Raw genomic sequence first — 25,498 nt, forward strand, 5'->3', positions numbered from 1 at the left:
GAATTCACTTTGCTACCTTCTGTACCTAAAGAACATATGGACACAATGAATAACACATTAAGAATTATTATATCAACTGACAACTGGCTTGGAAAATACAGCTCAAACACAATTCAAAGTAGTAAATGGTCCCACTGGCAGCAAGGATTCTGAGATTACCTTCTCTGAAACACACCAAGATTATTTAAAAACCAACACACCCAAACCCCTCAAAACCCTAAGCAACAAAACATCTCTTCATAGCTCCTTCCTTTCTCTGCTGCCTTTATCTCACAAACAGTAAGACTAGGCAGCTTAAATGCCGCTTCCCTGTCTTCATATATACACAGCCCCCCTCGTTTGGGGACAAGGCAACCCACCCATGGAGAACAAGAAGGCCTCTCTTACTTCAATTACCAGAAGCCAGTAGAAAACTTGTCAGGAGTGAGACATCTTTTGATTGAAGCTAACAACACAGCACTGGGCTTTTTGGCACAAATGGCTAGATGAGAGTAAGATTAATAGCTAAGAAGCCTTGCTGTGGATTAGTTAAAATTGAGTTTTGCTAGCTGTTACGCATCCCCAGCCTCCAGATTTTGCTTGTGGAAGAAGTGGTAATTTTTTAAAACAGAGATTTAAATCTCTGCAGCCCCTTGCACGGAGTATCTGCACTTACATTTTACTCCAAGGAACACCAGGATGGGAACCCAGTGGGCAAGTTATAGACAATATGACTTTGGGTGGTGGTTAATGGTAGGCTTGTACTTGCCTGATAGGCTAAAACCACCATTTAAAATCTAGGCTTTCTCTAGTTATCATAACAAAACAGCTTTCCCAAACCTCATGGGAAACTGTAAGGATATGTTCATATGACTTCAAGAAAAATGTGTGTTCTAATTTGGTTTTGCTTCAGGCTTAGGCTGTGCTTGGTGTGGTCTATTGATAGATGCTTCCAACAGGGGTTTCTGGTTTACATTTTGCTTGCTTGTTACTTTTTGTAATAACTGTTGTTTTGATTGCTATGAACATCGCCTAGCACCACACATTTCTCACATCTAAAAATAAGTAAACTTACAGTAGCAACACAGTAGCACTTAGCTCATTCTTCAAAAGGCAGTCTGCAAAGCACTCCCTGTAATCTAGGGCTGACTAAATAGCTCTACCTCTTTCCTTTCACCCTGTTGCATAACAAAAGCAGCTGAAAATGCAAACATCCTGCTAATTTCTAAAAAAGCAGCTCATGTACTCAAAACTAAAACTAGAACTCTGATGTCTATGACAAGGAGCATGAAGTGAAAGCAGTGCCTGGGCCATCTTTCTGTACCATGCTCACCATCTCACTACGGAGAAGCTTTGATCACATCTGATTGAAAGCCCTACCAACTCTTTGCCTCCCTTCAACAATTAGCTTCATCACAAAGCTGAAAATTACCTTGGCACAGACTGGAAGGATAGGTGAGAAGCTGGTTAATTCACTAACTCATTTCACAGGTCCATTACCACACTCACCTCCTTAGCCACTTGAACACAAACCATGAATGAATCTCAAGACTCTACTTTCTGGCTTAGCTAGAGTTGCCTCAACTCAACTATATTTGGCTTGCCCTGTCCTGCCTTCTTCCCTCCACCCCACACCTTCATTCTTCACTGGACTTCTGCCAGGGAATTCAGCTCATGGGGTGGATCAATATCCGACCATGCACGAGCCACAGGGCAAGGTACTGTGTTACCCCAACCCAGTCCCATGACAAGTGCCCCAGCACTGCTGCAGCTGTACCAACTGGACAGGGATCACTTTTCAAAGTTTTTCTGGCCTCTCTGCAGTGTAGAGAGAAAGAATAAAAAAAAAAAAAAATCTGTCATGAAAATCCCTGTGGGGTATAGAATGAATGGGAATTAGCAAGGCTTTCTACAATGCAAGAAATATTTCTCATTCTTAGAAAGCATGAAGACTAGACATAGTGAGCTGCCTATTTTGAGGCTGCTTGCCCAACTGCCATTTAGAAGAATGTATTTTGTAGTTTGCAAATGTTCTATAAATGCATGATAACCACATTATCTATACGGCAAGATGAAAGCATGGGACTGAAGGCAGTTTTATTCTTGCAGAAATTTCTTACTTGCCGCAGCTACAGTACATCCATCAAACAGTGGGAGTTCAGTAGATAAGAACATAAGTTCTGTGCTTGAAGATATCTCTATTAATTTTCTGTTTTAAGAGGACAATAGCAAGTGCTTCATTCTCTCCTACAATCTAGATTTCTAGCTGTATGAATAGTTGTTCTGAGTTGATTACTCAGACCCTCTCCTGCATTTTAATTCACTGTACTGTACCATGTGCTTCTTCATGGCTGATAGCAACACAATTCCATTATTTTATATCTGACTAGATGCAAATCATTATTACCAATCCAATTCAGGAAGCAGTTAAATGACATTGTTATGACAAGCTCCAGAAATGTTGCCAATATTTTTCAAAGCAAGTACTTTGCCTAAGTTCTCTGAAGAGAGAGTTACAACCAGGCCAGCCTGATGCTTCAAAATCTGTTTTGGATTTTGTTCCCTTTATCTATTTGCCATGAACCTCTGCTCTTGATTTGAGTGAGTTCAGGTTACTATCATAAGATTTTCTTTGCTTGCTCTTTATACACCCCTTAGGTTTAAGCACAGCATAGATTTTTCTTCATTTCCCTGTAAGAAGCTTCTAACAGCTGTAACAAACATCTGGAGGACACCCTGATTTACAGGAAAGAGGAAAACAAATACCTACCCTTCTGGCAGATCACCTGTAAAGTCAAATATTTCTGTCTGCATGAGAGCTTTGCTACACTGACAGTAAAATCCTGACTGTTCTGCTCAACTCTTGAACTTTACAATTCATCCTACCAAATGTATTTAATCCCTTTCCATATCCTACAGATTAAGAAGCAATGTTTACATGTGCCCAAGCAACGAACTTGGATCAAAAGTTTGGCTTAATCACTGCTTTGCTTCATAAGCAGTTCTGCCCAAGAAAGTATCTGGTGCAATAGACATTTCCAATAGCACTTACCCTGAAGCACGTTCACTGGCACTTTAAAGGCTTCTGAGTTAGAGAGCAAGAGGCCTGTTAAAAACTTACTGACAATTTAATAGAACTTGTAAATGATCTTATAGAGAGTAGAATAGCAGACTTTTCTAAAGGGACTTGAGAAGGGGCATTGTATTGAGTGACAGACAACACTTAATGTTTACTGGAGTGTAGTTTTCACAGTAGTCTCTACAACTTCCTCTGGGATTTCCAGCTTCAATAGCTGTCTACATTTTGGACTTTCAAGCTCCACAGAGTAAAACTTGCTTTAAGTTTATTTGGTCTGCACTGAAGGTCTGACAACATTTCTGTAATCTTCCAAGACTGACAGATTTTTGTATTTCAACATTTTTTGAAGCCTCTACTACCAACTTGGATTCTTGATTAATGAATATGACTTGGTAAAAAAATGACAGAATAGGAACATTACATTGTGTTGTGTCCTTTTTATTTACTCCGAGACTGCATCTGTAAGACTTCACACTCCAAAGTGCATGTCAAAGCGATCCTTGAAAGACTGAGCTAGTATTTGAAAGCTGTCATCTCTTGTACGTGGCGTCACAGTTGGTCTCACACCAGATCCAGTAACATGTGCCTCCATACTGACCTGAGAGTCTATAGCTGCCAAAGTACGAAAAGCAAGTCACATGAAAAAAACACAGGATTGAACATTTCAACAGCACTTCACAACATGTTCATTATTTGTTTGGAGAGCTTAGCAACTGTGGCAATTGTCATCTACTGTCTCTTTAAGCAGACAAATGATTTCAGGCCAGGTCCAACAAATGACAGTTACTGCAGATCAAGAAGCAGTATGGTAGGGCAAAGGGTCAGATGCCCTTCTGCTTAGATCCTGCTTGGCTTGACAGGGAGAGGAAGATTTTAATCCAAATGACCCACACTAATGGGCTCAGACTACAGTACAGAGGTTCCTCAGGTCTGCACTGTCCTTTGTGAAGGTATCACAAAGCTGTAGAAATAAATGGGACGCTCTCACCTGGAGATGACAGCCTTTGGCAGGTTCTCAGCCATATAGCACAAACCCTGATGTAGTGATACTGAGCTGTTTTCTTCTCACGCCAGCTCATCCGTTTCTACAAATGCAATAATCTTACCAAAAGCTAGAGGATTTTTTAAAGAAATATTTTCTATTGGCTTTGAGCTCAAGTTGGTTTGCATTAGAAATGACTTCAAGGCCCTGGCTAAACCTGAGAGGTTCCTTTCCTTCAAAAGGGAGTTATATAAATCAAGATGCTGTCTGTTCCCATGCTGATTTTCCTCTTCCTCCTCTTGCTTCTGCAAAACATGTGTTCTCCAGTTTATCTAAAGGAGAAAAATTACATTTTCTTGTAGCTGTACAAGTCAGAAAGGCAGTGCTCTGCCTCTTCCCCTGACCACCATGAAAGAAGAAAGATTTCTGGCACCCCATTAGGAACACCCAGAATCATGATGTTCCCAATGGCTCATATAGCAATATACATAGCAGGGTTTCGTTTGTTACTTTTTTGGCATACACTCATTCTGTGTTGGCTGGCTCAGCAGTATTTAGCAATTGTTCCTTGCTTATGTGGAAATATTTCTTGGATTAGAATTCAGTCTCTGTGCAGCTCATTTGTTGAACTATGTGGTAATAGAAAGGTTATTTCATCCTTAATCACTGTTAACAGAAACATAACCATGACCAAACTATCTTGGATATACATATGATATTCAATATAATCTATAACAAAAAGCATTGTATTAAAAATTTCTATGGAGTGTCAATGGTTTTACTTACAACCTATAAAATTACACTTAATGAATCCCATAACGTTTCACTCACTAGCATTTCTGTCTATAACAAATACTGAACTGGGAACTGCAAAAGGAATACTGCACCAATTCTCATAATAAAAGGGTTCATTGCAGTCATTCTACATAATCCTACATAACTTGCAGTTTCCAAGTTTGTGATCCTTTGATGCTTATTTGGCTACAAAAAGAAAGCAGTGTCCCCATATAATGAAGGCAAGGAAGGTTGTCCTGGACCTTTTGAAGTCTGAGAATATTTGATTCTTTCATTGCTTGCAGCTAGGCTTGTAAATGATCAAAAAGGTTTTTGCAAGACTAGCTTGGTGTAAAAGCTTATTTCTGATTTGTAGCATAACCAGTGACCACAAATAAGGTATTATCTTTGAGAAGCAATTGCACACAGTAATTTAAAAAAACAGACCACAGATCAGTTAATACAACAGGGAGAGGGAGTGGAGAGCTGTTTCAATATGGAAACAACTTCTGTATGTATACTCTTAATTTCACCCAGAAGGCTCGAATTCACCTAGAAGCTAAGGTCGATGTTTACTGAACCTTCGATTTCTTCTTACTCTTTTTCACTCGTTCTGGAAATCAGCAGACACCCAGATTGCCATTAATAACTGCATCTGATTTCCTTCATGAAGCCATGCCTAATTATCCAAATGGAACACTAAAACACAATAGAATAAGAGAGATTAAAAAAAGTTTGTAGCTTAGTGCTCCATTAAAATTTATCTCCATGGGAATAAAATTTTCCTCCTCCTAGGATCTGAAGCAAGTGTTATAGTATGTAGAAACGGGGAAGAATCCCACTAAACAGTCTTCTAACAATTCTTACTATATTTATCTTATTTTCAAAGGCACATTAGTGCAAAGCAGCAGGACACATAGGCAGCTAAGCCCAGAATATCAAACACTGTTGAAAGAAGGGCATATGGATCCCCCACAAAAGAACAAAAGAGACAGTGGCAGGCTAGGAATGCATGATGAGTCCTGTTTATGATAGATTAGTATCTTTGCAGCTGAATTAAAAACAAGATTGAAACAAGGACAAAGATAAGACACCTGATGCACACTGCTTCAAAGGAATTCAGACCTATTCTGGGCCTCATTTAAGTGAAAGCAGCTTATATTTCCTGATCAGACCCCAGGATCAGGAGTATGTTATACCTGTCAGTGGCCTTGGGAAAGATGTAAACAGGCTGTCAGCAGACTTAGGGTTACATCAGAACCAAGGGAACTTGTCCTTTGTGACTCAGGGAAGGGAACAGATCTTGTGCTGAGCTAAGGGTAAAGTAAACTGGGTAAGGAAATTCACTCGTGGGATCCTGTTGTGAACATGATTTTTGTTTGGTAAATAAATTAATCTTTGCTTAGAATGTGATCTCTTTGAATCATGATTGAAAAGTGGGCTTTCCAATGACAAAATGTCCTGGGTTTGGCTGGGATAGAGTTAATTTTCTTCCTAGTAGATGGCATAGCACTGTGTTTTGGATTTAGGATGAAAATCATGTTGATAATACTTGGATGGTTTAATTGTTATTAAGCAGTGCTTACACGAGTCAAGGACTTTTCAGCTTCCCATGCTCTGCCAGGTGCACAAGAAGCTGGGAGGGGGCACAGCCGGGACAGCTGACCCCAACTGGCCACGGGGCTATGCCAGACCATAGGACATCATGCTCAGTATAGAAACTGGGGGGAGTTGGCCGGGGGGGAATGATCGCTGCTTGGGGATGGGATGGGCATTGGTGAGCAGGTGGTGAGCAACTGCATTGTGCATCACTTGCTTTGTATATTCTTTTATCATTATTATTTTTATTCTTTTTCTCTGCTGTTTTATTAAACCGTCTTTATCTCAACCCATGGCTTTTACTTTTTTTCCAATTCTCTCCCCCCATCCCACTGGGGAGCGAGTGAATGGCTGCATGGTGTTCAGCTGCTTGCTGGTTTAAACCACGACACAAAAACATTGGACTTAGGGGATCATGAAGAGAGAAGTTGGAGATCCAGTCCAAGACTAGGACCAGGGTCTGCGTAAAGAGAACAGAAAGGATTTCCAAAGGAGCAAAAGTGACCACCTGAAATGCAGTTTCTTATATGGAGAACAGAGAGCACCTCCTTTATATTGGGGAAAGAGAGCACCTCCATCCAAAACAGTGAATAACCTACATCTCCTAGGTATTGTACCTACACATCCCATTTTCTAGACATGAACTTAAAGAGCCAAAAAAAGGTAAAGGTGGACATCAGCACCATCATTTTCACTTTTGCATTAAAGAAGGTCTCTGTGGGAGACCTGACCCTACATGAAAACATTGAGCATACTCAGATCTCTAGATCTACTAGACTGGGACAGATAAGAATTTTTAAAGTATCAGTCCCAGGTGGCAAATTCCCCACCCACTCACCCCCAAATGAATGTGTTAACCCTGGGTATCCTCATTAAATTTGCAATTCTACTAATTACAGTCTTGGTACTTACTTCCCTTTTGAGCTGCCTACATTCAAATTTGTACTCTGCCATCCTTAGGGAAATTGGTATCTTAGGTCCAAAGCAACAGGAGACTTCTATTTTAGGTTGTACTTTGAGGTACCCTGTAGATGCCTATTTAGATTACATGAGCAAGCAACATACCTAGGTATCAAGGTGAACTGCATGAGGCTTTACCTAGCCCTTAAAAAAAAATAGTCCAGCCCATATAATCTGAATATGAAATATCTGCAGCACAGCAGGCTTAGAGAAGTAGATTCTGTTTATGTTAACTGAAGCGTTGCCAGATCTTAAGCGATCTGAGGTCACACCTAGATCTAACAGACTCTTCCTGTGACTGCAAGCAAGCCTGGCCTCGCCGAGATCGCTCTAGCCAAGGTAGCATGCTGCAATGCTGCAAAGGACCACCATAAACAGTCCCAGAAGCAGCACTGTGGCTTCTGTATGGAGTAGGGTCTCAGCTACTCAGGTGGGTGCACTGCCGTGCAAAGCTGGCCAAGACGAGTTTGGCATAGCTGTGCATTGTTTCACATTCTTGATGGATACGGATCGTTAAGGTCTTACACACTACAGTGCCAACCAAAAGCAACAGAAGAATGGAAACACGAAAAATAAGCTCTTGAGCTCTGCATCTCAGTTTTCCAGCTATAAAAAAAAAGAAAGAAAGAAAGAAATAGACCTCTGCCTCTTATGGTGATAACTACTACCAAAAATCCTGTGCATTAACAGTATGTAAAGTGCTACCTAGAAAGCCTTCACCATATTTTCACTGCTCACTTGATAGCTCTAAAAATATTCCAACTTGGCAAAGGGTAGAAAAATCATGCTCAGACAAATGATTTCTAAAAAAAGCTTGATTTATGACAGATTCTGTTTAGTTCTGTTTACAGAGAATCCTGCTGCTGGGAGAAATCGATCTTGGCAATGATACATTAACGTAACGCTACCAAGGGTGAAAATGAACCATCAGCATTACAGCTACAAAAATGTGTAAGTAGTACTGGCTGCTAGGTTTACACATAGAGATGCGTATTACTATATCACAACTACTCACAGTGATGCAAAATAGTTGTAGGAAGAGTTATTATTGCTCCAGAGGATATTCTTCTCAACCTCTTTACATAAATAATAAAAATGCTTTGCTTTTTGCAACTATTTCTTCCTGATAATTACTGGGGTAATTAGTGTTGAGCTTAGGGTATTTTAAAACCTGGAGAACACAAAAGATAGGAACACTTGAACTTCTTATTAAGAAGAAATATTCTGCTTTTTAAGGTGCTTTAAGGTATAAGATGACTATGAATTTTCAGAGTTTATGTGGGTGTGGGTCTGCAGCTACCCTGCTACACACAAAGGACAGGCACAATAGAATGAGTTTATCCACCTCTCTGGCCTGGGCTTATTATTTAGTAAGACTATAAAAGGGGAGATGAAGAAAATGCTTAGCCCTACAGTCAGCACAAACATCAAGTGACTTTGTTTGTTTGATCTCCGAGTCTTTTTAAATGGTTACTAAAATCCACCAACATTCTGTATGCATTAATTCCTCCTACATTGAAGGGCGTGTTGTGATACAGTATTGCACCCCCAGCCACTGAAACAGAGTTATAAGGAGTTGGATTGCATCTCAGAATCACACAATATGGGAAGGTTAGCAGAGTTTTGTGGGTTTTTTCCTGCTTTCTGTTCTCTGGCCATGCGCTATAGAAGAGAACTATCCGACTCTTCACTGCATGACAGGAGATGTTTACATTTTCACATTCCCAGGTACAAATCTTAGCCCTGCAAAAGCTACATTGGAACTTTATCAGCGGGAAATATCACTTTCTGTTTGTTCACAGAGATAGGCTGTCAGAAGCTTTCTTGTATAAGTACATCATATTCAGTGGAGACTTTCAACTGCCTCTAATTTGAAGACTGAGAAGTACAAGTCATGTGTGGTATGTCTAGGAAGGAGGAAGTCAATCACTTGTCATCAGCTGATCAAGCCACAGAACAAGATGTTTACTCCCATTTTGTTTTCATTTGGTTTCTGCTTTATTTTTTTTAGTATGAGGGTAACCACTTCTAACAATAATGTTTGCTAAATAAAGCATCACGCTGCTTAGCTGCACAGTTTTCTCTAATAAAAGCATTTATTTTCCTGAATTTTTATTTCCTCCTCTCCTAAACACTAACATTCCATTTAAACCATGTGCTTATACATTAACAAAAAGGTTTGGTTTGTACCCTTTTGGCTTACATATAAGGCTGGAATTTTTAAAACTTTGGAACTAAGCTAAAAGTTATTTGTTTTGGGAACATGACACTACAAGATGATATCAAGACAGTTAAGTGTGATCATGATACTGTTACAATTTGGTCTCAGAGAGAAACATAAGGAGGAACACTCAGCTGATAAAGTTCTTATTTTTAGTCTCTCATAAATGCTTTTTTTCAGCTGCTGCTTAGACATTTGTTGTTTATCAAAACAACATATTTCAACTAGAACAAATAATAGCATTCCCCTTTTAAATGGGATTGTATTATTACAACCAGTCTAGTTCCTCATATGTGGTGAAATGCTCCTCCAAATAATCTGCAAATAGAAGCATGCTATTTATGCCATATGTGAGCTATATTAAAAATATGTTGAAGCAGATGAGAGAAACAATGAGATAAGTGGGATACGATACATTTCACAAAAGTCTTTCAGATATTGCCACGAACAAAGACAATGCTCACATCATAAGTTCCTCCTGAAGGGGAAAAAAAATTCTTATATACGAGGTCGAAGCATGTGAGGCACAGGTCTGTATATTTAGCTTTCCAAAACAACAAACGACACTAATATCACACCCAGCCTTTCCAAAACCCAGGTTGTAGAAACCCTTCTGGGTTAACAAGACCTGACAGTCATTCTAGCAGTCAACAGTGCCCCCCAGTGTGGGTTGTGTCAACTTCATTCTGCAAAGGCTTCCTTATCAGGGTTCATAAATACATTTGAGTGCATTGCCGAGTATGGCATTCCATAACTTAACTTTAAGAAAATAACTTTAAAAGCTAGCTTTTATCAACTCTTATTTGCCTTCTTTCTATGAATTACTGCAAAAATATAAAGGAATGTGTAAATATAGGAATATTGGTTTTATAATTTACAATTCCTTTATGTTGCATTTACTATTTTTTAAACATTCTGCAGGCCTAGTGGATCAGTTCCACAGATGATGTGTAATATGGTGTGGATTTGCTTTCTGCAATTTCTATATATTTTATCTATATGTAAATTTGATAGTGCTTACAGAGGCCTATCAAAAAGGTGACAGAACATGCTCATTTAAGCACCTACCTGTCTCCTCAATGAATGCCACGAGCTTGTGCATGAGAAGAGCAGGTGTATTTACATATAAGGACCAAATCCAAAATTCACTGACATCAACAGGAGTCTCTTCAGTGGATTTTGTGAGAGATGAAGGACTTCATACTTTCATATAATGAGCACTCAAACTACGATCTAACCGAAGTCACACAAATTACATCCAGAAAATGTCAAAGTCTACAGAAGCAGTTGTGCTAAAATCAAGAGTCTTCAGAAGGCAGCGTTATGAGCCTGTGAGCATCTGCCCAACGCGCCGCCTCTAAACTGTCCTACCGCACCAGCATCCCTGTGCAGTCAGGCCATGGACCACCACGCAACCAAGCTAGTTAGCACTATCCCAACTGGGCAAGCAAAGACATTGTGAGGTAGCCACAGACAGAAACATTTTGCAAGAACCTTGGTGGATCTTTAAAAGCCAATAAAGAGCATCAAAACATTGATACACTACCATCCCAGCAGATTTCTGATAGTCCATATAGTATAAAAAAACCAAAACAAAACCTCAAATCAATAAACCTCCTCCACCAGCCTCAAAGCATTAGGAGCTGTTAATCTCTAAACATATAATTCATCTCATAGTCAACACAATGCACATATATACACAAACATCTCAATCTCATTTAGAAATAACTGGGATCATTATGGGCATAGCTGATTTTAATTTATTAGTGCATTATCTTTTTCCTCTGATTTATCTAGAATATACTACTCGATTTCAGTCCTGAATTGCATTAAAAGATAGTATTTATGCAACACTAAGTATGCTCAAGTACTCCCAATCAACAAGTTGCAGAGGTTAAGTTAGCCACATATTCTCTGTATTTTATATTAACATATTGAACAATTACTGGAGCTTGCATTTCATAAGGAAAAGAAGGAGTTCCTAAGTAGTTTTGCTGCTAGAAATTGAAATTAAATTTCCATAAGTTTTGGACTGATCATCATTTGAGACAATCTATGTGTGTCTGCAAGATTTCAGTATTTTTACCATTGCATAAAGCACTGTAGAGAATTATTTCCATAGTCCAAATGTATATAGCTCTGTGCATGAACCCATACCTCAGAGCTGGTCAAGACTGTCCACCTCGGGGACTGCTTTTTGCAGTTTTTGTGCAAACACTTCACTACACTTCTGTGTGAACACTGTGCTACGTTCCTGTGACACACAGAACATTCTTTTAATATAAAGAAGCATGTATTTTCCCAAATTAAGACACTTCCCAGAATTATTCAAGGAAGTGGTAGTGTGAGGAAAAAGGTTCTCACCAAGAGCAGTGTGGTCCAAATACAAACGATAGTATTCTAAGTCCAACATAAAATTAAATTTAGCTTGCTAAAAATTATTCTGATATTAGTTTTCCTAAGAGCACTGGTTACAGTATGTATGTATGAGACCTGTATTATGGAAATGCAGTGGTTTGCTGGTCTAGGAGGAATAAGAAATATGGGTTTGACCTGCATGTGGAGCTGAAAATTCATAGTGAGACTGGAGGAAAGGCAAGGCCCAAGGTGCTAATGAAAAGTCACTAAATAGCATGACAGGCAAGGTGCTATAATCCTCTACTAAAAGATACCATAGAGAAAAGGCTGGAAAGCACATTAGAATCAAGAAAAATAGTATGTAGGCTATGATTTCATCTTCAATTTTCATGAGAAAAATGAATGATCCCATTGTTTCCAACAACCACAAAACTGCTGTTTTGCAATGCTGGTGTTTGTAGCTGTACTTGGCCACCAGGCTGTGAAGTAGCCTTGTTCTTAAACACTTTCCTTTCCTACATTACGTGGTGCAAAGCCCTCAGTTCTGGTGCACACCGTTACCCCAAGTCCCCTGGTTTGGTTTGTATTTCATCTGATCTTTGACTAAATAAATGCTGTTGGAATTGCAGCTCAGCTTGGCTTCTCCTCAACCCCCTGCTGGCACCAGCAGTTGTTCTCAGTCTTTCTATTACCAGCAATACAGGAGGTTTCATGCCAGGCAACTGCAACTGCTAGTGTCAAGGGTCAGCTCCACAGCCTCTTGTCTTTGTCACCAGCTCTCACAGCTGGCTGGCATCAATTTATTCTATTCTTTCAGTTTACAATCAGCTTGAGACTTTCTTCCGCGCAAAGTTTGCTTCCCCCTGTGACCCTAGTAACCTTTACTTGAAATAATTTATATAGCTAAATCCTGAGGTAGTTTGGCTGCGCCCCTGGGCATCGAATCAGTTTCTGCATCCTTTCAACAACCTTGTATATGTACATGCAGGTGTCAGATGCCATCAAGTGGCAGAACACGTTTCACAGTTTTCTATTCTGCACTGACACAGCCCCAGTACTGACCCCTGGGGTACCCCACTAATGACTGGCCTCCAGCTGGACTTCCTGCTGCTGATCACAACCCTTTGAGGCTGGCAGCTCAGCTGGTTTTCAATCCACCTCACTCGTCCACTTATTTGGTCTGTACTTCATCACCTTGTCCATGAGGATGTTATGGGAGAGAGCGTCAATAGCTTTGCTAGAGTCAAGGTAAACAACATCCACTGCTCTCATGTCCTCCACCAAGCCAGTCATCACATTGGAGAAGACTACCCAGTTGGTGAAGGACAACTTCTTTATAAATCCTTGCTGACTACCCTGTTAACCATCTTGTCCTCCTTATATTTGGAAACTGCTTCCAGGATTAGTCGCTCCATCACCTCCCCAGGGATCAAGGTGAGGCTTGGCTCTTCCTTCTTGCCCTTCTTGAAGGCAGGGGTGACATTTCTTTCTTCCAGCCCTCAGGAATCTCGCCTGATCGCCATGACCAAAGATTATTGAGAACTGTCTCCTAGTCACTCTTCACACAACATTAGGAACGCCTCTGTTCTGGACTTATTACTTGTGGGCTCCTCATTCCTCATTTTTAAGGAGGCTGTAATAGCAGTGTAGAAAGCAATCCCCATTTTTAATTTTTCACAGATAAACCTTTTCACAGGAGCACCAATGGAGTAAATGCTAATTTACAGATTACTAGTCCCAAGGTGCTAATGACAAGTCACTAAAGAGCATACAACAATCAAAATTATTCACTCCATCTGGAGGAGGCAAAAGCTACTTCAAGAACAACTGTGACTTAGTAACATTTTGCCATTGTTTTGCATGCTCCCTAAGAAAAAGACCTGAAGGAAAAAATGCTGGGTTTGTACTTGACCATTCTTCAGAGGCATTTCTTGACTTGAAATCTGAGACCAGTTCTCTGATGACTATCTTCCAACACAATCTCATTGCTCCAAGTCATTCCAGTGGATAGCTAGAAACCTCCAGAAAACCAGAAATTCAAATACATTCAGGAGTGACGATAGAAGTACCTCATTGGACAATGTTCTACGAATCTAGGGTTATGCTATGGTATACTTCTATATCTCTTACACAAATGAGTTCCCTTAGTAGAAAAACAAAGTGTTAATTCATAAGCCTTCTGCCCCTCCATTTTTCCTCAGGAAATTCTAAATCTCCATGATGATAAATCACTTGGCCCTTCAGTTCCTTTAAGTAAAAATGCTGAAGTCCTATTATGCTTTTGAGGGCTCAAGCTACACAGAAAAAGAGGAGAGCTTTATTCCCTGCGACAAGCCTGTGGGGAGGCAGTTTATGGCAAAAGTAGGAGAAACATTGTACTACAGACCCAGTCAGAGAGCCCTGAAGTAGGCTGTTCTTCCCTTTGAAATATTTTTTCTTCCCTCCCACTTTAGTCTATCTTTGCATAATCTCTTTTATTTTGTTCAAGTGAAGCAGCAAGAAATTCCCCCCTCCTCTTTTTTTTTTTTTTTTTTTTTTTCAAATTGAGACGAACTGCTCTCTTACTCAGCCTCTGGTGGGAAAAAACACAGACTGAGGCCCAGTCCTGGCTTACTTCTCCCACATTATTCACTTTGATGCAGTTAGAAGCCAACGCGCACTAATTGCTGTGATCTCTCCATTTGGCTTTTAACTTAAATAGCCATCTGTAGGAGAATCTCAGCTGTTTTCAGCAGCCAGAAGCACTTGAAAACAGCAACCCCCTAACATTGTTTAATTTTTACAACTTTGAGGTCACGAAAGAGACCACTAACTGTTTCAATGAAACTCCATAGGATGGGCTTGGCTGGATGATTTGTTTCTGCTTTAGGCTTTAATTTGAACAATATGGACTTTTCCCCATTAGCATAAAATACATCAGCACTTTGCACTAGTTTCCCACGCATCACTTTCAACAGGCTGCCAACATTAGGATCATGTGGACAGATGACAAGCAGTCAAACTACTTACATCTATTAGAGTCCATTGGTCACATCAGCTCTTGGTTTTGATCATTCTTTAAGTTGTATATCACGTTACTTACTTCCCACAGTCACCAGGTTTAATATACACACATGCTTTGTAATTCAGCCACAGAGCATATTTAGACAGTCATAAATTCAAATCAGGTAGCAGGGGTTTGAATAATATAAGGCATTTTCCCTCAGTAAGGCAGTTATTTGAAATACACCATAGCTACACTTGCAGGATTTCAAGGAGATCAAGTATCAGAATTCATATTTTCCTTCCCCAGCTTTCCATATTCATGTTAGCACATAAAATGCTGCTGCATATATAAATGATTTTGTTCCATAAGTCTAACCAAGTTTGAGATTTACTGAACTAGAGTCCCATTATGTCAGTTCATCTTCAAAATAACGTGGGATGAAACAAATGATCCAAATCGATAAAGGTAAGCCATTGAGCTAGCTGGAAAGAACAGAACATTTTTCCATGAAAGACTTTCAGGTTTCTTCTTTGCCCCACCCCTGCCTTATTGCACCATGCCATAGGGGACATCACAAGGAGACAAGGAAATGCCCTGGATTTATGCAAAGAGCAAAAAATTAGCACGGTCTAGGTGCCCCTACCCCTTATCAGCTGTACCATACCCTTACCAATCATGAGGCCACCTGCAAACACAGTTTGCAGGCAGGAGCTCAACACCTTTGTGCACAGTTTGGTTTCACACAGGTGGCCTCAGCCCCTGGGCCAGCATGGTGCCATGCAACAGCATGCTAGTCCAAAACTGTCCCCACACCCTTTCTCAGCAGCCCTGAAGGGTCCACAGCGCCCCCAAGCCCTTCCCCACAGCCATCCCCTGCTGTGAGCTTTCTGCATTTGGCCACACAACACACTCTTCACCCTCAGGAGGGCAAGCAGAATGAAGTCTGCCTCCCGCTGCAATGGCGGGCCAAAGGCCCCCCGCCCTGCCTGCCTGCCTCCGGGGCTGCCTGCCTAACCCATCCACTCATCCCAGCCCATTCCTGAGGAGCTTTTAACCATTTTCTACCAAAAAGAACAAGAGCAGCAACTCACCCCAGGCTGAGGGATGCAGCAGCAAGCTCTTCGAACAGCCAAGTGGCTTTTCTGAGGCAGGGTGCCTGTGCCACAGCTGGCACCAATCAAACTGATTGCCCAGGGGCCTGGCTCCTCCGGGCAGGCCAGCAGCAGCCTCTTTAACCCTTTTTAAACTGTCTCCAGGGAAAGCCCAGATAAGACATGTTTCTTATCTACAGTAATCAACGTGGTGCCGTGTAAAATGCTGTACTTCTCCATCTCAACGAGTTGTTCACCATTAAAAAAAAAAAACCAAACAAAAAAACAAACACAAAAATTAAAAGTTATTCCAAACTTTTACATTGCGCCTGTGCCTATTACATTTGTAACCCATATCCGATACCGAGAAGGCGTCCGTACTGCCGGAGCGGCCTCGCTAGCCAGGACACTGCCAGGAGCAGCGCATTTTCGGGGGAGAGAGCAATAACGCAGCCAGAGGTGAGAGGTGTTGCAGCTGCCAGCCTGGCGATGCACAGAGGCGATACCCTTGATGGAGCAAAACCAGTCTTTTACACCCGCTTTTAGAACACAGAGGAGCCCTGTGAGGATCTCCATGACTGTTTTCCATAAGATGCGCGTTCAGTGATTAATGCTGAATATATGCTGGGGCGGGGGGAGCGCTGGCAGTTTGGGGAGCTCACGTCAGAGATGCTGCCACAGGCCTGGACTGAGCCGCCTCTCTACAGGTCATCTCAAACAGCCCGCGCTTACTCCCCCGGCCTGGCTGCGTCGGGCAGGACCCCTCCGGCGGCCACCCTTCCCACAGCCCACTTTTAAATACCCGAGCCCCCTGGGCTCTCCCGTCCAGTCCTGCGCCAAAGGAGGCAACGTAGAAAGTGGGTGCCCGCCGAAGGGGCATGATGTGATCCACGGGCATCCCTGCAGTCAGTCTTGCACTTACTGCCTGATACATTCCCTCACGTGCAAAACAAAGCTAAGTACACGCAGTTTGTAGTTGTGTAACCATGAGTTCTGCATACCAGGAAACCACTTAAAAATAACTACATTTCCTGGGATCTTTTTTTTGGTGATGCGGGTGTGTCCTAAACTATCGATGTGCTAAGACACAGGATACAAAGGTTTGGAGAGACTTAAAGAGAAGAAAAAAAAAAAAAAGATAAAACTAATCACAAACTGAACTAGGGCATAGGCAGGAAAAGCATGAGATTCCTGGCTCTGGGTCCAGCAGACAGTGTTGGTGATCTTCTGGGTGTGTCTGTTGTGGAGAGAGTTTCTACAAACAGCTTTGCAAATTACAGCAGAGGTCAAAAATATTTACAAAACATTTAGAAACACAGACTGTCATTCAGCTTTATCCACCAAGTGAAAATATGTATCCTATCCATCTTAAGGGGCTTTACATATACCTAGACATTTCTACAATCTAAGATCTAGTTATGTCCAGTCCAAATTATCTGTAATGCTTCTTGTCTAGCCCAGTCTGTACATTGTCTATGTAAACTTATATGCCAGTTTTAGTTATGAAAGAAAGATGGACTTGCTGAAGAAAGAAGTTGAATATTTATCTAAATGCTACAATAAACCAAACTGCAGATGCTTCTCTGAAAACCATGACAGATTAAATATGTGCTTTTTTTTCTAAACACTTCATGTTTCAATTGGCAGCTACAAGCCAAATTACTCTGCCTAACCCCAAAACAACACTTATGCAGAAGCCTCAAAATTTCATGCAGAAACATTTTTTGAAAGTGAAGGGATTTTTTCTTAAGACTTTACATGGGTAGACTAAACATTTCTAGATTTTTTTTTTTAAATATACAAAAATCAGATGCTGTCCACCTGCTAATCACCAAGGTCAGCTAGAAAAAAACCCAACAAATTGTTCCACATTCACATTTGAATTTTTGTGTATGTATAAAAACTTCATGTTGTACAACTGTTAGAGCAATTTGGATTGAGCCAAATATTGAACTAAAGAAGTAGCTTCACATTTTATGTTAAGAAATTACCATATACCCTGTATCGCTGGACAATTCCAGCACAGCTGCAGCCAGCCTCCTTGGATGCAATGTCTTCCTTTCTTGCATTCACCTGAGATTCCAGTGCTGCAACAGCTCAAAGCGTTTTGGGGTTTTTTTAATAGGTAAAAAAACATGCAATACGTCTTCAGAATGTGTATATGTTTGTATTTGCAGAGTAGGTTACTTCTGGAAAAAAAAGGATAATTTTTTGGTTTATGTGAGGAAAGGAGAAAGACCGGTGCCATAGACAAGGATTTCATTAAGATGAAGAAATCGCAGTTCTCCAAAGGGAAAAACAATTACGCTTTGTTTGAAGATCTTTTCATGAAACAATTTGTGTGGTCTTTATAATTTCAGTCTCTTAAAGAGTGATGGCTGCAGATTTACATGATTGTCTGACCTGGCCTTGAAATTTGAGTTCCTCTTCAGCCTGCTTAAGCCCTAAATTCCATTCCAACCAAGTAAAGACAATTTTGATCAAAAAGATGTTGCACCAGCATGTAATCTTCCAATGAAATCTATCAAACCCATAGCAATAGGCCTAAAATAAGACACTAAAACTTGACAACCAAAAAAATTAGCTGCAATTATGTATCATTGCCTTATCCTCACTGCATCTTCTAAAGTAGTCATCCTCTAAAGCAGATATAGAGCATGTTTTTGCATGTCTGCAAATATTTTCATTATCCGAAAGTAGGACCAAAGAGTCTCCCAGTGATGCTAAAATGTTGGGAGCAGCAGGAGAAAGCAAAACATTTTTCATCTCAGAAAGTGGAACAATCTAAACTAATAAAGTGAAATGAAATGAAAAAATAGTTAAGAAGGAACAAACCTGATTTATTTACATATTACTTTCCATCATTTTAAAAAGTTTTGTGTAGTTGGTTTATGGCATTTTTCACTTTCCTTCTCCAGACCAGAAGTGAAAAAATTTAAAAATAAATCCAGAAATGAAACCTTCTATAACATTTACAAAGTGTCTGTTTCATGTAAAAGATGAAATGTTTTGTTGTCTTCAAAATCCCTTTTTCTCTCTATTGTGGCTGAATCTAGTGCCAAAATATACACGTTTTATAGTGGCATTCCTTATGCTTACTGATAAGGCTATGAGGCAATATAAGAGAGCATGAGCCGCGGTCTCATAGCACATATAAGTGGGTTATTTTTGAAGGAAAGACTCTAATACATAAACCTAGTATTATCTAGTTGCTATTAGTGGTTTTCACTTGTATCTCTCAAAGCATCCCTTAAAGGGAGTCAGGGTCCTTAGTAGGAGGACTTCTAAATAACTTATTTTCTAAATAAGAGAAACATCATCTACAAGGAGCATGTTAGTGGACAAACACTGACAATGGAGAGTAATTATGAATAAATTGCTGTACTTATCATACCTTCTTAAAGCAAGATGGGAACAATTCAAAAGAATTCTTATAGCTCACTGGAACAACAATGGGAATATTGAGAAAACTTCTTTCATTTCACTGAAGCAGAAACTGGCATCAGACTACACGTACGACGAAGCTCCCCCCTAACAGAACGCAAGCATCTGAAGATCAGAACATTTGTATGGGTGGCTGCACAACAAGATCAGGTATTTTCAAACCCAGCCTAATACTCAGACGTCTACTTGAACAGATGCATGTCTCAACACCCCAGGTTTTTGGTTTTTTTATTCTTAAATAGGTTAGACATGTAGATGTTTTTGCCAATTTCTACTCTAATCTGCTTTCACTAAAGGAGAAGTAATGACCTATTAGATATTACTTCACATTTAATTAAGCTACCAAGACAGAAGGTGGGTGAAGGATGAGGAAAAGGGGCAAAATATTGTTCTAGACTACCTGGCCATACTTACTAAAATTTCTTTAGACAAAAATTGGGTCCTCTGAAGATGTCCAGAGGTTCCTCCCCTGATTGTGTAGGAATGCTATAAGAAATAACTAGTTCACTTCTTACTACTTGGGATCCACATTGTTTAACTTCCTGAAGACAGATGCCTTGTGGAGTGAGAATAGCTCTTAAAAATAATAAAAATATAATGCAATGGGGCAACACCAGTGGCAGTCCTAATATCGTCTTGCTTTTCTGCATAATAGTCTAGTGTGTGACACCATTGTCTGGGAAGTGGAAAATCTATGTTCTAGGTTTTCTTAACCTGAAAATCTCTGAACTTACACCTTCCAACTTGTAGAAGTGTACCTTAAGCAGCAGGTGAAGGTCCTTTTGGGAGGGTTGAAGTCGAAGAGGGGGCACTCTCCAGCCTTCCTATGGCTATGCAGTCAATGATGCCAGTCATGGGGACAGAAGAAAAGTAAGCAAGCAGGACTCTGTGTGCTCTCATCTGAAAGAGGGCATGGTGGGGGTATCATGCTCTGCTACCAAGCAAGTGCATGTATTTTACCTGAGACTGTCCCTGGTTAAAAACCAGAGGCTATCACCCAAAGTGGGAAAACAGCTCTCAAATCCATCGATATTGCTGGGTGAACCTACACCCTACTTGCTTCAGCAACGGGACTAGAATTGATTGACTTCTTATTTTCTGCCTTTTTGACTATTTGACTTTAATCTTCAAGTAACAGCATGGCCAGCATTCAAGGGAGGGATGAAAAACAAACTCACTCTCAATTCACAGTACCTGGTGGCTGAAGTGCTTTCCTGAAATACAGATTCAAGCTACCTTAGACCGATGCAGCCTTGAAATACAGCCCTGCCCTCTTACTTTTGGGGCAGATGCTGTAGTAACCATCACTGTAAGGTGTGGGCAGACATCAATAAACAGTGTTCCAGGAGACCAGGGTTGTGTTTTGGGTGACTTTGAACAAGCCACTTCACCTTAGTTTGCCTCATCTCATTAGTTTCAGTTTTGAAAGCAACAAAACCACCAACGATAACAACCAAAAATAAACCAACTAAACCTCACTGGTTTTAGCTACAGTAAATTTTCTTATCCACTTAGCCCCATTCTTCACTTTCACCCCATTACTTAGATACCACAGATGAGGTAGAACAGACACAAGAGCTTCATGTTCTACAGTCACAGGAGGGAAGGGGCAAGAGGAAGACTATTTTCTGTGAAAAAACAAGGAATAATTTGGATACTTATTTATTTTTTAAATGGATAGTTTTTGTTTCCCATTGCAAGCAAAAAACGTATACTTCTTAGTCATTGAAAGCCCTTGGAAATTTGCAGTGAAGTCCACAGCAGGCTGATTGGAAGAGTTACTATAAACAAAGAAACAGTGTTTTGCCCAAAGGTCTAGTCTGTTTTTTTCTGGAGAAATTGTCATCTGAATTCTTCCTCTTAGCATGCTACCTTGGTGTAATGCTCACCGCCACCACCCCTCACCCCATAAATTATTATATTTCACACGCTGGAGTATAAAATTAAATTTCCCTGAAATTTCTAGCTGTCCATCAGTTTCAGTTTGGTTTTGTGAAGAGACATGTTCATCTTCCTATCATCTGAAGAGACCATGGTGCTTCAGTTGCTGATGAAAATGGGCATGTGCTGTAATCATAAGTATTCAAGCACATTTTTCTTTAGTTACTTCTGTTATGGGATTTCCAGCAGGTGAAATACAAATTTCTATTAAAAGATAATTTTTTATTTTTAGAGAACTTTATCAGTCATTTCAAGAAGCAAAGGAAGCAATCTGCATGAGCACCATGTATATTGAAACTGTTCAGGACACAGCTTCCAAAAGTTTGAGCCTGTTCTAGAGTTTAACTTTTTTCATTGGAAGGGATTTAAGTTAGGTTAAGGTAGGAATGAGTGATGAAGCAGAAACTGGCTCCTGACAAAAAAACCCACAAAAAACAGCAACAAAAAACCAGTCCCCCACCAAAACCCCAAGTATGAAGGTTTAGTAAGAATTCTCCTGAAGAGAAGAAAAGAAAGATTATTACTAACCTTTCACTTAGGGATATAGTGTGCATCCTTAACTTGCATTGCATTTGGTTGTTAAAATCCATGTGTGTCCACACAACCAGATAGCAGGGCTGTTGTGTAGAAATCACCATAGAAAGGGCTTCTACCACTAGGATAAAAATAAGACTCATTCATATTTAGAAATACCCAGTCCTTTGGACAAAACTCCTATTTCCTTTGTCACCCATTATGTAACATTCAGAGACTGCAAGATTTTCTATTCCATCTTGTGAATAAATGGTGGAAAGCAAACCATTTTATTGAGTTGATTTCATTCTGAACTGGAAATACCAGTGCATTTGGATTTTTCTGTTAAATAAAAGGCCTTCAAGTTAAAAAAAAATTGGTAGGTATCCTCTAACCAGCAAGCTGGTACCAATATACTGACGTAAATATAATTGAAGCCTGTGCCCAACAGCTGTGTTTGCAAAGCTGCTGAAGGTACAAAATACTTTGTTTTTGTAAAAAAGGAGAACGCTTACATCATCAATATTTGGGCCAAAACACCCTGAGTTCAGGATTACCTCAAACTACAGTTTTGGTTTTGCCATTATAAAGACAGTCCTTGCTTCCAGTACTCAGGTCACACATAAGCTCTTACTCTGAAACATGCTGGTCCTTTCTAACATTTGGACACTTCAAATCAATACTCGTGGCTTTGTTTTGCACTCATCTTTAGTTTTCCAAGGATAAATGTTGAGTTGCTTGATTTGACTCTCTAAATCTCAGCACCTCCTTTCCAATTCCTTCTACCTTACGCCTTCAGCCCCTCCAGTTGTCTTCCCTCACTGCAGAGATCTCTACTTCTCAGACTTGATCATTGTCGGTTCCTTACTGTCTTGGCTGCTTTCAGCCTTCAAATCTCAATTTCCCATCTGTTCTTCTAGTCCCTGGTCTTTTTTTACTCTTTTTGCTATTTCATCCTTTATATCCTTCTGGACTTCTTAGACCTATTTCTTCCATTTATGTAGACTATTTCTAACCCTGATCTCTGTCCTTGCTTCATTCTTGCCCCCCAGGCATCTGACATTGTCACTAAAGCCTTTACATCTGAACCACAGTATTTATCCCATAGTCTTACTTAATCTCTTAATTTCATTTATTCCTCACATGCTCCCAGCTCTTACTTAAAATTGAAAACATAGCTTTTTGCCATAGCATTTCAGAACTGCACTTTTTGATTTCTTACATCTTAGCAAAGGGGGGCATCTGTATCTGTATTATTTATATGCAGAAAGCATTTTGGTCATGCACGTTGTGTGACTACACAAAAATTGCATTGTTCTGTGTCTCCACACCACCTCTGAGGGTTCCAGGATTCTGTGTGGTGAAAAAGCACAAGGGAATTTTGGAAGATCGTATTTTCCACTGACAGCTCATTCTGAGCTGAAGCGAGTACACATAGCAGTGACATTTTTAGCTGTGAGTCCAAATGAAATTTTTTTGTGGTAAAAGCCAAGCTAACCCCAGTAGTTCAAAGGCCTACTGCTATATCCACTTTCTTCAGTTAATACTTGGCCCAACCACATCTACCTCTAACCTGACATTCAGCTTCAGTCTTGTGGTTTTTTTGAATTTGGCATAATCTACATAGCTGCAAAAGACTTAGCGCCAGCCTCCACTAGTCTGGAGTTGTCATTAAAACATACCTAATATGTCTTACAGGCAGGAAACTGAAGATTCTGTGAAAAGCAGATATGTTCTCGTAAAGACAGATCCTGCCATGAGATGTTGCCTTCTGAGGAGCTAGGACTGATCCGTAGCACCTCAGTCATACAGCACACGATCTCGCAGCCATGTGCAATGCATCCCCCAGGGCAGAGGAAAGGATGTTGCCCCATTTCTTTAGCTTGGGTAAAAAAACAGTAGGAGAAAGTTCCTGGTGTTTTTCTCCCACTTGCACCAACATAAAAGGCAGAGAATGAAGTGCCTTAGTAGGAGAAGATATAAAGCGTAGTCCTTGATGAATACGGATGAACTCCCTGATGTAATTTTTTTCTTAATTGACTGGATTTTGTCCAGAACAGAGCAATAAACAGAACTCATTAATTTTAACATTAATGAAGTCCATGTAGGTTGGGCTCAGACATCTCTTTGTTCAGTTGTCAGAGTACCTGAATCCAACACAAACATTTTGGAGAAGAGCAGAGACAGGGATTACAATATCGTCATAGAGTACATGACTTTCTTCCAAGACCTTTCTGCTAGGCCCCATTCATGCTTACATCTCACTTCTTGCATTCTCTGTGAACGCCCTTCATTGCCCATGAAATAACAGTGCATGAAAGAAAGTTTTAAGACTCTGGAGCCTGGAAGGTGGAAAGTACAGCATTTTCTTCCTTGCTTGCAGTAGTTGCTTTCTCCTCTAAACCCCAGTTGTTAGTTTTGCACAGTCATATCCTGAGTTGCCGACTCAAGTTGGTTTATGAGATATGGACAACTGTACCTGCCATAACCTCTCAAACACACTGCATTGCTCTGATTTACGTGTATGAAAGTGAAGGGCTTTGCTGCTAATCCCCACAAACACTTCCATGACTGGCAAAAATTAAAGCAACTACTGTTATTTTGGATTCCAGATACCTTTTCCGTTACTCGTCTATGGCTGTCTGTTACGTTTGTATGGGCAAGCAGATTATTTTGGTAGATGAGAGCTGCACTCACAAGACAGGATTTTTGTGCATTTTACAACTCTGCTCACAAGAGAAGAGCAGACAGTTCAGAACGGCAATACAAGTTGCAGTTTTGCCGTGAATTCATTACCAGTGAGAAACTGGTGGCCTCAGCTGGCACTGGTACAGCAACAAACTGAAAGCTCTAACTCGGCTGAGGAGCTGAACTGGTAGGCCATAAAAAGGTGCCAAACCATCTATCAGTATTCTGGATAATTTCCATCTGAAGTTAAATTTTCAACTCTTTTCCCCACTAGCACACAATACAGGTCTGTTGCCAATCATATTTACCCTTAGCACATGCAAACCTGCTTCATTTTCTGAGTCGTCTTCCTAGCAAATACATGCATATAGGGAAAAAAACATGCCCTTTATCGGTACTAAGCAAAATGGTTGTGTGTAAAATGTGTGAATGAGAACTGAGATCCAGATTTCCAAAGATACTGACACACCTGTGAACATTTCTAGAATCAGTTTAGATTTCCTGATAAAGAAGTAGCTTGTGACCAAGGAGCCACATTTCTCTTCTGCTTGGTTAGCATAAAATGAGTAGAATGACGTTTCTTCTTCTTGGCTAAACTAGCACAAGCTCATTGGGAGCCTATTGGAAACAAACCATTTTGGATTTCCAGGGGAAACAATTTGTGCATTTCTGAGGGTCCAACAAATTTAGATTGCTAAATCTTGTTTCAACAGCACACAAATCAATTTTGATTTAATGTCTTAAATGTCTAAATGGCTTTCAAAAATTGACATATTTCTACCCAAGACCCTTATAAACTGCAATATTGAGTGAAGCAACATTAAAATAAGTTTTTAAACCAGGGGCTGAACTGAGCACTGATTAAGGCATTCTTTCTCCCTAA

The 25,498-nt window shown here is 40.2% G+C and overlaps 1 protein-coding gene across 6 annotated transcripts in view; it reads right to left on the reverse strand.

The window, feature by feature from the left end:
• Window positions 1–6,845: 6,845 nt before the first annotated feature.
• LOC118452794 overlaps window positions 6,846–25,498 on the reverse strand; it is a 32,514-nt gene continuing 13,861 nt past the window's right edge. For 2 of the 6 annotated variants that reach the window (XM_035899175.1, XM_035899172.1), the window contains exon 6: window positions 21,943–22,069. In XM_035899175.1, coding sequence (XP_035755068.1) covers window positions 21,994–22,069 — 76 coding nt within the window. In that variant the 3' untranslated portion in view covers window positions 21,943–21,993. Of the gene's footprint in view, window positions 6,874–16,050; window positions 16,270–18,916; window positions 20,374–21,942; window positions 22,070–25,498 lie in introns of those variants that run through there. The other 4 variants (XM_035899174.1, XM_035899173.1, XR_004842628.1 and 1 more) reach the window with 4 other exon arrangements.

The sequence above is a fragment of the Egretta garzetta genome, unplaced genomic scaffold, assembly GCF_000687185.1.
Source record: "Egretta garzetta isolate BGI_Z169 unplaced genomic scaffold, ASM68718v1 scaffold258, whole genome shotgun sequence".
Lineage (NCBI taxonomy): Eukaryota > Metazoa > Chordata > Aves > Pelecaniformes > Ardeidae > Egretta > Egretta garzetta.